The sequence below is a fragment of the Macrosteles quadrilineatus genome, unplaced genomic scaffold, assembly GCF_028750875.1.
Source record: "Macrosteles quadrilineatus isolate MER2022 unplaced genomic scaffold, UCM_ALF_1.0 Scaffold_7__1_contigs__length_78375512, whole genome shotgun sequence".
Classification (NCBI taxonomy): domain Eukaryota; kingdom Metazoa; phylum Arthropoda; class Insecta; order Hemiptera; family Cicadellidae; genus Macrosteles; species Macrosteles quadrilineatus.
The window spans coordinates 44,028,829-44,042,492 of NW_026542600.1; the positions used below are offsets into that span (position 1 = coordinate 44,028,829).

The 13,664-nt window shown below is 35.4% G+C and overlaps 1 protein-coding gene across 3 annotated transcripts in view; it reads left to right on the top strand.

Annotated features, from left to right (window-relative positions):
* The window catches only part of LOC128998666 (uncharacterized), a 102,078-nt gene that overhangs the window by 48,880 nt on the left and 39,534 nt on the right, over positions 1–13,664 (top strand). For all 3 annotated transcript variants that reach the window (XM_054424892.1, XM_054424894.1, XM_054424893.1), the window contains exon 9: positions 5,269–5,415. In XM_054424892.1, coding sequence (XP_054280867.1) covers positions 5,269–5,415 — 147 coding nt within the window. The remainder of the gene's footprint in view (positions 1–5,268; positions 5,416–13,664) is intronic.

Here is a 13,664-nt window from a genome sequence, read left to right on the forward strand (position 1 = left end):
ATTTAAGATATTCTATTTTTAGAGTGTGTGGTCTAGAAAATTTACTTATTCACTAGAGGAACCCTACATTTTGGTGCTGGTAATAGTAAAATTAAAGTTTTTAGACTGGTTGGATATTGCAAAAGTTCCTGTATTTTAAACATGGTACTGAATAAAACAAAGATGTTCTATGATGGAGGAAAAATTTTATATTAAATTATTCCTATCCTTGGCTTTACTAAAAGTGTATCATCAGCAAACTAAATACAATCAGAATTCACATTTATAAATAAAATTAATTAGTTTTATAAACTAACTAATAAACATGTTTAACACATCCACACAGTTATTCTTTTAGAGATCTATTTCAAGTACCAAGGAATGATACGTTATTTGAATGTGAGCTAGGGGACATTATTGAAACATTTTGGATTCATAAGGTTTTGTTATTTAAGAGAATATTTCAGAAATTTCCCATCACAATTAGTAAAACAAGTTTTCAAGTGTTGATTTTGTCCGCTGGTTCACATTAGTATACATTAGAAGTTAAATCATTTGTTTATATTTTAAACTACCTAAGGACTAAGTGAATATGTTGAGCAGAAGTAGAGTGTCGATTATCTGGACTAATTTATTTAAGGCATCAGCGATTTAGATTTCATTTTAGCCCTAAAATATACTCATAATTGAAACTGAATGTAGTAGTGTACTGTAATAGGTATAATAAACTCTTTTTAAATAATATTTTACTAGAAAAGAATTGTCCAGAAAGAACTTTTTAAAACATTTTATTTAACATATAAACTCAAAATACAACCACAACGCTTAACAAAAGAAAGAAAATGCAAGTTGAACAGAAAACTCAACATGAACAACTGCCCAATAAATAAAAATCTATTCAGCATTGCCGCCAGGATAGATTTAAGACAATATAAAATTCAGCAAAACGATTTTAATTTCAATATAAAATAGGTTTACGTACCTTATGTCTTCAATCCTAGGATAGTCTTTCAAGCGACTGGTTTTGAAACTGACGTTTCATTTTCAAGCCTTGTCGTCTAAAATAAAATTATTTGAACATAATGTTGTCGTCAAAAAATACAAATATAACATTTAACACGCACAAATACATTAAGTAACAGAAAGACGCGCGGCCGGCCATAACACGCATGACGAACACGACTCAATTACCGACTGCCACTGGTCTGGTGACAGTCCAACCAAACTGCAGACTAAATTGCACATTAAATTATGGTTGACCTTGGAGGGGGTAAGACAGCTGAGAGCGCCTTTGTTATCAATGTCCTCGATCCTGTCAAATATTATGTTGCGACCAAAATTTAGCTTTTCATTCAAGATGTCGTGGGGTAACCTTTTTGTTGCTTTATAGATTTCATAGCTTTCAAGGACATTCATTAAGGAGCCTTTGGTGCATTTATGTAAAATATCCAGGCTATCACTACAACTGCTTGCGTTGTGGTTTTCATTCATCAGGTGTTTAGCGAACTTAGAATGTTGTGTTCGCAGTTTAGGCTTGAGTAGATGTTCATTAACCTTTTCTTGAATGAACAACCTGTTTGTCCAATATAAGTTATTGGACAGTCACTGTAGGGTAATTTGTACACTCCTGTGTTCTCTAGGTTATTGGAAACTGTAGATTTTGAAGTACAGTAGAACCTCTTTAATCCGAACGTCCACTAATCCAAACGTCCACTAATCCGAACGCCTCATTGCTTCTATACACAGTACAGTAGTTCTTTATTGTATACTGTATTTATTGATATACACACCATAATTATTTCAATTGTAATGTACAGTACTGTTTATTCCCTATGTTCACTACTATATTTAATAAACACTGTATTTGACTTTATAAGGCATTTTTCACTTTTCCCAAGCTATTGTTATGTAAAAACAACAATATGTTCTGTAATCCGAACTATTCAATAGTCCGAACTACCCCCGGTCCCAATTAGTTCGGATTAAAGAGGTTCTACTGTATGTGGATTTAGGTAGCTTTCTAGTTTATTTGAAGTTTTGTAGGCCAATGTAATGTTATGATTCTTAAGTTCGTTTTTTAAGGTATAATGTAAGCAGTTGCCATATTCTATAGAAATAAAGTTTTGATCAGTTTTCTGTAGTGGTTTTCTGTTCTTTTGTTTGTATATAATATTGTCGATAATACTGCTATTGTATTCATTATTGACGGCTATACATTTTTAATATTTCATATTCATTGTTGTAGTTACTTTGAGACATGGGTATTGTTAGGAGTCGATTAACGAAGCTGTTGTAGGCGGCCTTCTTGTGTGATTGTGGATGAGTGAAGGTTGCATGGATTGTATGGTCTGTGGTTGTAGGCTTTCTATAGATTTTGTAGTCAATACTATTGTTATTTTTGGTCAAAGTTAGATCCAGAAAGTTAATCAAATTTAATATTTTTGATTTCGAGTGTGAATTTTATTTTATGTGAAATGCTGTTCAAATGATTATTGAGAAGTTGCAGCTGTCTAGAGTTTCCATTAAAAAGCAAAAGGGTGTCATCAACATATCATTTGTAAAATATGATTTTCTTGGAAAATTTGTTGTTGGCAGAGAGAATATTTTCATTTTCTAAACGATTTAGGTATATTTCGGAGAGCACACTGGACAAAGGCGACCCCTTAGCTAGTCCCTCTTCTTGAAGATAATATTTTCCATTAAAACTGAGGTAATTTCGTTCTAATGTTGTTTTGAGTAGATTTATTAGTTCCTTAATGGTGTTAGTGCTAAGTTGGGAGTTTGCTAACAGGTTTTCTTTGGTTATTTCTAACGTTTCATGTATTGGAACATGTGTATATAAGTTTACAATATCCAAGAAATGCCAAAGTATGCCAGACCAGTGGCAGTCGGTAGTTGAGTCGTGTTTGTTGTGCGTGTTATGGCGTCTTTCTGTTACTTAATGTATTTGTGCGTGTAAAAATGTTATATTTGTATTTTTTACGACGACATTATGTACCCAATCAAATTGAAATTATGGTTTAAAACTGTTGTTTCAAAAATATATAAAATAACTTATTACTATAAAAATATACCATCTCCTTTACATCTATTACAATCAACACACTTGCCCAAAACTGGCTTTGTGAGCAGGTGAATTGTGGTAAAAAAATCTGTCTTTTGTCTGGGGAATACAAATCTTTTCTGACAATTGCTGTTGACACTTTGAAACATCTAACCAAATCTTTATTTTTTGTATGAATTAAACCTAATAAACCATACCACCAGACATAAATCAAAACAGCATGGGTTTAATTGCATTTTACTTGAAAAAATAATTTTTGACAGGTTGACGACATCTTCCACGTGTGGACTGTTAAGTACAAATTAATCTCGGAGCACATTTTGTATTTGCTCTAACATTTACATTACATTCCTTCTTTTTTTGTTGTTACTCTTTTGGGTTGATAACTAAACTTACTTTCATCTGTAATAAACAATAAGAACTTGAAAAGATTATAAGAAATGTAATGTCCGTTACACATTTTGCATGTTTTCTACTGTTGTAGATTAATCAACTAGTTTTACTTGTTCTTGTGTTGTAAGTCCATGCGATGATCGAGCGAACATGGCTGTATGACTGGCGAGTTTTGACAGATTTATGACAGGATATGGTCAACGATCACGGAAAAATGATAAAGATGGTAGATTCTTGCTTCGTTCCAATCTGGCTGTGGTAGCTGTTACTAATGCAGACACTCCTTCTGCTGGTAATGCACATAATTGTTTAAGATACAAACCATTGATTGTGCAATATTTGTTGTAAGTTCCCAATCTTAAAGATATTCAAATGGTCTTCTTACTTACCAGGGGAAAAGTTATTGTTTTACTGCTTATCCATTTGAAACTTATCTTTTGATTGCATTCAGGATTTTATGTGTTTCCAGTAACTTTTAACTTCAATGATTTATTTTCTATATTTTGGTTTTACAAGTCAATGTTTTATGTTATTGTGTTCAGTACACCTAAAAATAGATACTTTATTAGTTGTTTGTCATATGAATGTTTAAAAATAAATTTTTCTGACGATGGGCTTGAAAATATGTAATGATGTTATATTTAGCACGGTAAATTTTGAATGGTGTGAAATTATTACAGTAGAATTCCTCATATCCGACCATAATGGGGCTGGGGCATGGTCGTGGTCAAAAGGTCAGATATCGGGAGCAGCATATCTTGAGGTATCAGCGACACCAGTGATCGTCTCCTGCGATTACGGCAAAAACTGTGAGATCGTCTTCCAGTCTCAGTGACACCGGTATTTGTCTACCGTGATTACGGCAACACCTGTGAGCATATTTTGCGGTATCGACGACACCGGTAATTGTGTCCTGACATCACAGCAAAAACTGTGATGGATGTCTTCCAGTCTCGGTAAAACCGGTATTCGTTTACCACGATAACGGAAGTACCAGTGATCATCCTTTCGTTTAATCAAACACGCTAGGTGCTATTGCATATCTCCCCTATCAGGTAACAATTATACAGTCACTAACTAGTTTTGGATATCCCGAGGAGTCGGTTATGCTGAGGTCGGATATGAGGGCTTCTACTAGATATTAACTCAATTTTTGGATGGTTAAAATGACTCATTTGCATTTAACAACTGAAAGAAATTACTTTTCTGTTCCTAAACAGTTCTATTTTATGCCTAATTACTCGTATAAATCCAAGTCGGGAGCTTTAGATGGAGTAATTTCCCTTTTGAATACTATTTTTAACTTTTCCTAAAAGTATTAAAATGTACGGGTTGGGTTGTCTCTAATGCAGTCACCAAACAATTTGAGTAGCTGTCAATTCACTGGATATTCAGAGATTGGAATAAAGCAGTGTCAAATCATCTTGACAATTATTGTCATACCGTACTGAGGCAGTACCGAAAACAAAAATTGGCAAAGCAATACAATAAGCTATAATACAAATCAAACTTTAATCAAATGTTGAAGGTATTAAACAGCTGTGTGTAACATCTAAATTTTTAAAGTTATTCATCACAATATTTCGAAAGCAGAACAAAATGTTGAAGTAACTCTTGTCAGAAAAAAAGTACTTCTACTTAAATCAATTCTAGAAAACTTGTTATCGACTTGGTAACATATTGTGTCCCTGCTCATATCTTCTTTTAAACCATCATTAGCTATTAACAAAGGTAAGACTTTCAATTTTAATCAGTATGGGTGATTGAAATATCAATGTCTAGTTACAGTAACATACAATAGTAGTTACATTATCATTGATGTGTGTTTGCAGGTTGGCAACATACTGCAGGTTGTGCCAAGTGAAGCATTGTCCGTGCCAGTGCCTGTGCCAGTTGCAGTTGCGTCTACTCCTGTACCTCCCCCAGCTCCAGTGCCGATACCCCCCATCCAACCTCCTGTTACTCCTGTTACTGCACAGGTAATATTTTTTAGTTTTACTTATTTTGGTAATATATCCCTTTATGTGCCGTGGAAGGGTAAGGTAATTTTATTTGAGGTGTGCCAGACATACTGTAGGAACCATTAATCTCTATGCGCGGGTGGAGAGGGGAGGCTGGATATTATTGGTTATATCCAATAGGGGGGGAGGGGTGTCTGAGCCGCGCACATAATAATGGTTTCATCAGTACATGTGGTATACCTGCTAGGAATGCCAGCCATTTCTCCACATGAATTAAGTGTTTTTATCCAATATTTGTTGTTTTTTATATAATTATCTTTTGTGAATACAGTAAAATGTGAATTTCAATATGTTAAAAGGTAAATTAAATATATATATATATATATATATATTTGTTCATTAAACACTAAGGCTATCTTATAGTAAGGCACAAATTTCCTCATCTTGGGTTGGTGCTATGTGTAATTTGTTTTGTAATAGGCCTAATTTCATTTGTAGACCTTGTTAGTTCAAGAAGTGCTAGCATTAGGAGAAATTCCAAGGCCTACTTTAAACCTTAAAGAGGTATTGTGCTACAAACCAATCTGTCTAAACTAGTGATGGTCGGATCCGGATATCGGACTAAACTAAGCTGACACATCAAATGAGTCTCGTCCTCTAACAAGTTTCAAATGGCATTGTCGTTCATGACTAATAAATTTTATTGACCAACTAACAGTGAAAAATTATAGCTTACCATTTTATTAATTTAAAAAATTATTTTAAAAATCAAACATGTAGGCTACAAAATATAACCAGTCAAAATATGATATTCTGATCGTCTCTGTCCGAGATGCTGGCATTTCTCGCGCAACCACAGACGTCTCGTTACGAGACGCTCGTCTTGGATCGAGATGCCACGGCACCCAAAAGGTTTAACTATAATAGTCGCTTGTGCCTTTTTTGATGCTTTGGAGTGAACTGAACTAAATGGATACCCTTCATTTTTATATTTTGACATAACAAACTAGATTTACAATGTTAAAAAGGACTTGTGTGACCACATAATTGTCAAATTCATTCACGGTTTCTTCATAAGGTTTGAGGAGTCATTGTTATGATCAACAGACCAAATTGTTTAATCATAGGTTAGTCCGGAAAAGTTGCATACGATTAAACTCCCACTAAAGTCTCCCATTTTAAATGTAGAGAATAACATATTCAAAATTTAGAAAAAAAACATTCAAATATCAGTTATTAGACATATCTGTATTATACTCAAATTAAATTCTTCATTATTTATTTCCACCAACTATCTGTAACAACAGGTAGTGAACCAATTATTAAGAGGTGTGCGGATATCCGAAAAATAGGGTCGGATCCGAACCGAGCCCAAATTTGATATCCGACACTATCCATTATATATCCGACTTTTTCGGATAGACAACATATTTTGACGTTTTAGACAGAAAACTAAATCTTCATAACCATCATTAGTTTCCCAGGAAAAAAATTACAGCAATACGTTTCCAACTACGTAACAGCAAACGACAAAGAAGCCATATGATGCAATACCGATATCTAGTTTAGTCGTTATCGGCTCTTTTGCTTTACGATTAGATTCATCTGGAACGAACAGACATAAAGCAGAAAAAAACTACCATGGTCAAATGAAAGTCGACTCGTGCTTGTCTCCTGATACTAGGGGTGCTGCGTAATAGTTTTTTTTACAGTACTGTTTTAAAGTAGAAACATCTAGCCTACTTCTGAGCTGTTACGTAAACAAAAGATTTAATGTTTCCCGAAAAAAGTCTGAATAGAAACAATAGAAAGGCAACACAATAGAAGGGGGGAGGGGTTGGGCAATGACCTCGAAAGGAGCTCGGGTAGCAACTGTGAGTTGAGTAGGACGGGAGAGGGGAAGGGGTGGGTACGACCTTGAAGCTATATAGACTAACACTACTTCCCTAAACCTAAAGGACTGGCGAGTGGTATTCCAATCACATGACAAGATACGTTAATTGTTTTTCGGGTATTCATTGCCCGGTTTGACTTTGGATTGTCTTATTGTGTAGAAACTTTTAATAATCAAAAATCAATTTAGAACTAACCACGATTATTTAGCATTAATTGTGTATATTAAATTATTAAATAATGATAGGGACCAGGAGAAATATACAAACTTTTGTCATGATTTGAATTTCAACATCAAAATACAATATTGCACATTCATATTTAAGGCCATTGACCTTTATTTTGCATCCTGTATTGCTGTTTCAGATGAGAAGCACGTTGATAAATTGATATTTCCGTAGTTAAAAAGAATTATTTTATAAACCTATAAAACAAAATCATAAAATCTTACATAAACATAATAACAATAACAGCAATTGTAAAAAGGGTATAAAGATAACAACGTCATTATTCTTTCTCTTTGTTCTTCTATTTCTTGGGTTTTCCTTCATCACGCATTCAACAATTTGCCATGGTTACTAATCACCCATGTCGTTAAATCAGCTTTTGTGACATAGCGCACAGCAGGGGGTAAAACTTGACGAAAATCGGTTAATTTTTACCTAATATTTAATTACCAAAGTACTTTATTGGTACTGTATTAATAATCGGTCAAATTGGCCAATTTTTGTCAAATTTTACACCAAATTTATTGAAATTTCAAGGTGAATATCAATAAAACAATTATTACCAAATATTTTTATTCATTTAAAAGATTGATTTGTTGTGTTGGGTTCCCCACTGAGTGCAGCCGAGCGGCACTAATGAGGGTTGAACGGCCTTGGGGGTGGACAATAGACGGCTTATCAGACCCGACCCTCCCCAGTGGTCTGGAGAAAGCTTGTAAAAAACTATTGTATTGCACAAGCGTGTCTTGACCTTGGGCTGCTTCAACTTTAATTTTGTCAAATGAACTGTGATGTATCAAAATCAAAAACAATAACTTGGGACCATACTGCATAACAATAATGGACTGCAATTGTTGAACATACAATCCATTTTTAACAAACTAAGATTATGATTATACTATTCAAATACAATTTTAAAAATTATCTTGGTATTTTACTTGGGGTAATAAAGTTATGTAGGCTAGTGTAATTCTCGGTTCATCAAGGTTCTACTGAATTATGTTTGGCAGTGAATAAGTGTAGAATGAAATTTATAAATTCAGGGATACACACCTTTTACAGAGTTATAAAGCCTAATTGCCCTAATTAACTTGCTGCAACATCAAATCGTGAGCTAAAGCCCAGCTTAGTGCATTAGTGATGTTTTCTAAACTAGGCAAACCCGCAGAATGCCACTTAAGGCCAATAACCCGTTCCAAAAACGTAAGGAAATACAATGTGAAAATAAACTTGAGATAGAACTCCTTGTCTTGTGAGAACCAGGAAACAACATAAAACATAACCTCCAGTAAACAAGCCGAAACGTTTGACATCAGTCCTGCTGAGCTAAGGTGTTGTGTGAAGATTTCGGCTGCTAGTGTACTTAATTCAAGCCACTAACTTTTGAAAATAGATGTTGTGAATTGTGATTTTCAAGAGAGAAAAAACTGTGGACGTGGCTAATTTAAAATTCTATAATTCAAAATCGTCATCTAAGTTTATTTACACAGCTTTACAGTGTTTTATAGGTTAAAAATATATATGCAGCTTATTATTAACCGCGCCGAACTATCCGAATCCGAAAACATCCGAATCCGAACCTCCCAATATCCGATCCGATCCGAACCGAGCCTCAACTATCCGATCCGAAATGAAATTTCACTATCCGCACACCTCTACCAATTATGTTCTCATAATAGACCTTCTTGTGTAATTCAAAATCAAGACACAATTCTCTGTACTGCCACTAATTATGTTTGCTCCAACAATGGACTGTTCTCTGTCCTTTAGTTTTTATAAAGGATCAAAACGCTCAGTCCGTAGAACCAATTTTTGAGGATGCAGTTGCAAGCTACTGTAATTGATGTTTTTAGTCAAAGAACTGCGTCCTGATCTTTGTGAGGCAAAGAAGTGAGAAATGGTGGGGTAGGCAGGATCCCAGACATCGAAGGCCCAGAAGAAGCAAAGTATTTAGGTTTAATAATAGATCAGAAACTGACATGAACCCCCATATTGACAGCCTGTGTAGTAAGCTGAGTAGCAGTGTCTACATAATAAGAAGGATAAAAACCATAAGTGACACCAACATAGCCAAGATTGCCTACCACTCACTGCTTGAATCACATCTTTGATATGGCCTTGAAGTATGGGGAAACTCATCGGCAACCAACCTCCAACGTGTGCTTATCCACCAGAAAAAAGCACTAAGAATATTAGCAGACATTGACAAGAGAGAAAGTCACAGACCGAAATTCCGTGAACTAAAATCCTAACGATTACAAGCCTGTACGTCCTAGCTATGGCTACTTATGCAAGCAGGCTACAGCTCCAACAAGGTATGCATAGACACAGCAATAACACCCGACAGGCTATGAATTACACACTTCCAGTCCATCATCTAACTCTTTTTGAAGAAAAGCCTTCCTACATGGGAGTGAAGTTCCTGAACCTGGTACCAGAGACAATAAAAGGCCCCAGCATAAGCAGCACCAGACAACGCTAATCAGGTTGGCTTATGGAGAGACCATTCTCTATATAGTTGAGGAGTTCATGAACTGGAGAACATCACCGATTTTCCAGTGAGGACCAAACAACCCTCATAGTAATAACCATCACTACCGACAGCGCAACAAAGTCCAACAACTTTATGCTGTTTTATATTTAAATCTCTGTAATGCTCTAATGTTCAAGAATAAAGTACAGTCTAACCTTGATATAACGAACCTCGATATAACGAATTCCTTGATATAACGAATTTTTTTAAATCCCCTACAACTCTCCATAAGACACAATGTATATTTTACCTCTACATAACGAACAAACCATAACAACGACCTTGATTTAACGAATTTTTCGTGATTTCGGCTAAAATAAGACACCTCAATATAACGAATTTATCATTGTCAGAACCTCTACATTGCGAATTTAACCTCTGCATAACGAATTGTCTACGTCTTTCCCTCGATATAACAAATCCCCCACCCAATTATTGTTTTGGGAAAATCTGTTTCTTTATCAAATGAAATGGAAAGGTCACGTCATCGCTTGCGCTAACATTCGTCTGCTCCGTTTTACATCTTTGTCTGCTGTCGCTGCGCGCGCTATTTTGCAACTGAGAACGAGAACTGATTTCATTCACTGAGGACTGATGACGACGTAATGTTTAGTAGGCTGTGATTGGGCGATATGGGATAACTATGGTGAATTTTACAATTTTTGGATAAAGAGAAAACTAAGAAAGAATATAAAAACAAAACCAAAGAGAAAGAATGGCAACATCGTTATCTTAACATTCCTTTTACGAGTGTTTTTATTATCCTTAAGTTGGCTATGATTATACACTTTTATAATGACTTATCTAATAATTTAATGTTTTCAATACGATTTGTTTCAACTAGCAACACCAATGCTATAGTTAATGATTATTATTGACATTCCTCTGTTGTGATAAATCAGTTCTGTGCTGTAAGTAGCCTACCGGCCTATCGCGAAGAGTAGCTTAAAAAACTTTCTACTGTTTTGTTTTGTTCGTTACATGGTTTATGACTACGCAATACAGTGTTTGGCTAGGTTTTAGGAGGGTTAGAACAAGCTGTGATTTTAAACTTACAAGTTTTTAACCTATACCAAGGTCAATGCCATTGTCATGATTGCGCAATATTCAAGATCCCTCCCCTTTATTATTCCGGATAATTTAGGTTCTACTGTACAATGTAAACACTGTACTGTAAAGTATTGTAGCGTAGCCTATGCTACTTTAATTGTATTTTAATGAGGTCAAATCCCTACCTATATTGACCGACGCTGGTTCTGAACCTCGACTTAGCGAAATTCCTGCAAACCTAACCTCTATATAAAGAACCTCGTTTTAACAAAATCCTTGATATAACGAATATTCAGTTCGGTCCCTTCAGATTCGTTATACTGAGGTTGGACTGTATTCTGATTCTGAAAGAAAGAAATTTTATATGTATTAATTCATATGTATTCTCTTCGACATCTTGGTCTCCCACGATCCCAGTGGTGTAGCCAGGTTAGGAGCAGAAATTGCTAAACCGCCCCCTGTCCCAAACATCAAATATCCCTATGCACATAATATAGTAAATTATCTCCCTCTTAATGGTCTTAGCAGATATTTTGTTGATAAGCACTAAAAACACAATATAGGCTACATTATTGATCTTTGTTTGCTTTGTTAATGCATGCAATATTTATGTACTATTATTATTTTTGCAATGATCCCTATAGTCATCACTCTTTCAGTTTTTAGTTAATCCCTGGTGGCCATGTAGACATTATTATCATCTCCCGTGTCTGTATAGACATCGTAATCATCTCCCATGATCGTGGCAAAATTCTGACTATTTCCTGCGCTTGTGTAGACATAATCATCGTCTTCCATGATCGCGGCAATATATGAACAAAATCCACGCTGTGAGAAGATTTTCGTCTTCTACTGCGAGTGAGGCAAAATTCTGATCTTTTCACACGGCATGTCAGACGTTCCAGCAGCCTTAAGTGGAAATTATCATTGTCTTGCACAATCGCTGTAAAATTCTGATAATCCCTCTCGGCCGTGAATACATCTTTATATCGTCTCCTAAGGTCCTGTAGACAGTAATCTTCTCCCGCGATTGTGGAAAAATGTTAACCGTATCTCTCAGTCGTGTGTAGATCATCATTGTCGTCCTCAATCGCGGCAAAATTCTGACTGTTTCCCATGGTTGTGTGGACATTATCATTGTCTTCTATGATCGGGTCAAAATTCTGATGTGTATACATATTATCATCTCACGCCGTCACAGAAACATCACTGTTGTCATGCGCGATCGTGGTAAATTGAAAATTCCAGGTAGAAACACAAAATTCACTCATAATTCCTGGTTTAAAAAAACTCGCACATAATTTCCGGATTTCCCGGTCGGTGGACACCCTGTTATATTTATTTCAAATGGGCGCTACTATTTAATTAGTTGTGCCTAGGGTGCTGACCGGGTCAAAAATGGGCCTGACTCATAGGACGAGTGAAACCCCAGCAGACGATACACCACATTTATAGTTGACGCACATGCAGCCCATGTCTGTGGACTGGGCGATGCTGACGAATTACAAACAATATACAAATTACAACTGAAGACAGAAATGTATAGTTTATTATAATTTATAATATTAGTTTTAAATTATATATACCTGTAATTATATATAAGCAACAAAAGTTTTATTTTTCCAATAAGTGCCGCCCCCAGAGCTCCACGGTCGCTACACCACTGCATGATTGTGGGAAAAAAGTGAACACCAAATGTGGCCGCAATGAAATAGCTAATTTTCTATTACACATCTTTGCAAATATTTTCTGCAATCGCAGAAATATACGCTCAGCTGGGCTCCACTACATCCGAGCTTTTCCTGATAATCTTTTTGGACAGAACCAATCGATCCCCCAGGCCAACTGTTGTAACGATCCATCCTGCAGAACCCTGGTAAAAAGGTGAACTTGGCGACCAGAGCCATGACCAGGAAAACCAGATTATGCTGCCAATAAAAATGCAAGATTAAAACATGTATCTTTATATTTTTAACCTACGTCCGTTTTTTAACTAGCCGTTTCAGTTCAGTTCTTAGAATTGAAAATATTCACTTAACAGGATTGTTAGTACTTAACAACTTGAGTTAACAGACCAATGAGGTTCTAGGATTTAGGGAAAAGAAGTAAAATTGTAATTCTTTGGACTTCAACTAATCAGCTGTTGAGAACAATTTAATTGTTAATGATATGTGCAATCAGTGTTTGGTACAATGATTCATTGCATCACTGTCAGATGCATGAGAGGTTATAAACTAAAACATTACCTCTCTTAGTTATGAATATTGATTGTTAGTAATAAAACAACTGTCGTTGGTAAAGTAGTGTCCTTATTGGTCCTAATTGAATGAGACACAATTCGTGTTTAAATAGTCTTAACGACACTCGTAGAAGTTTTTAAGGCACTCAGCTTTTCTACTCGTCTCGTTAACACTATCTTTACGCGATTGTTGCTGCTTAAACTTCTATATTTTTAACATTGTATATGGTATGTGTTTTTTTTTTGTAATTTTGTTTTTTTACAATTTTTAGTTTAAAATTCCTCACTGTCCTGTTCGACCTACGTCCAGAAGCTGTTCTTCCCG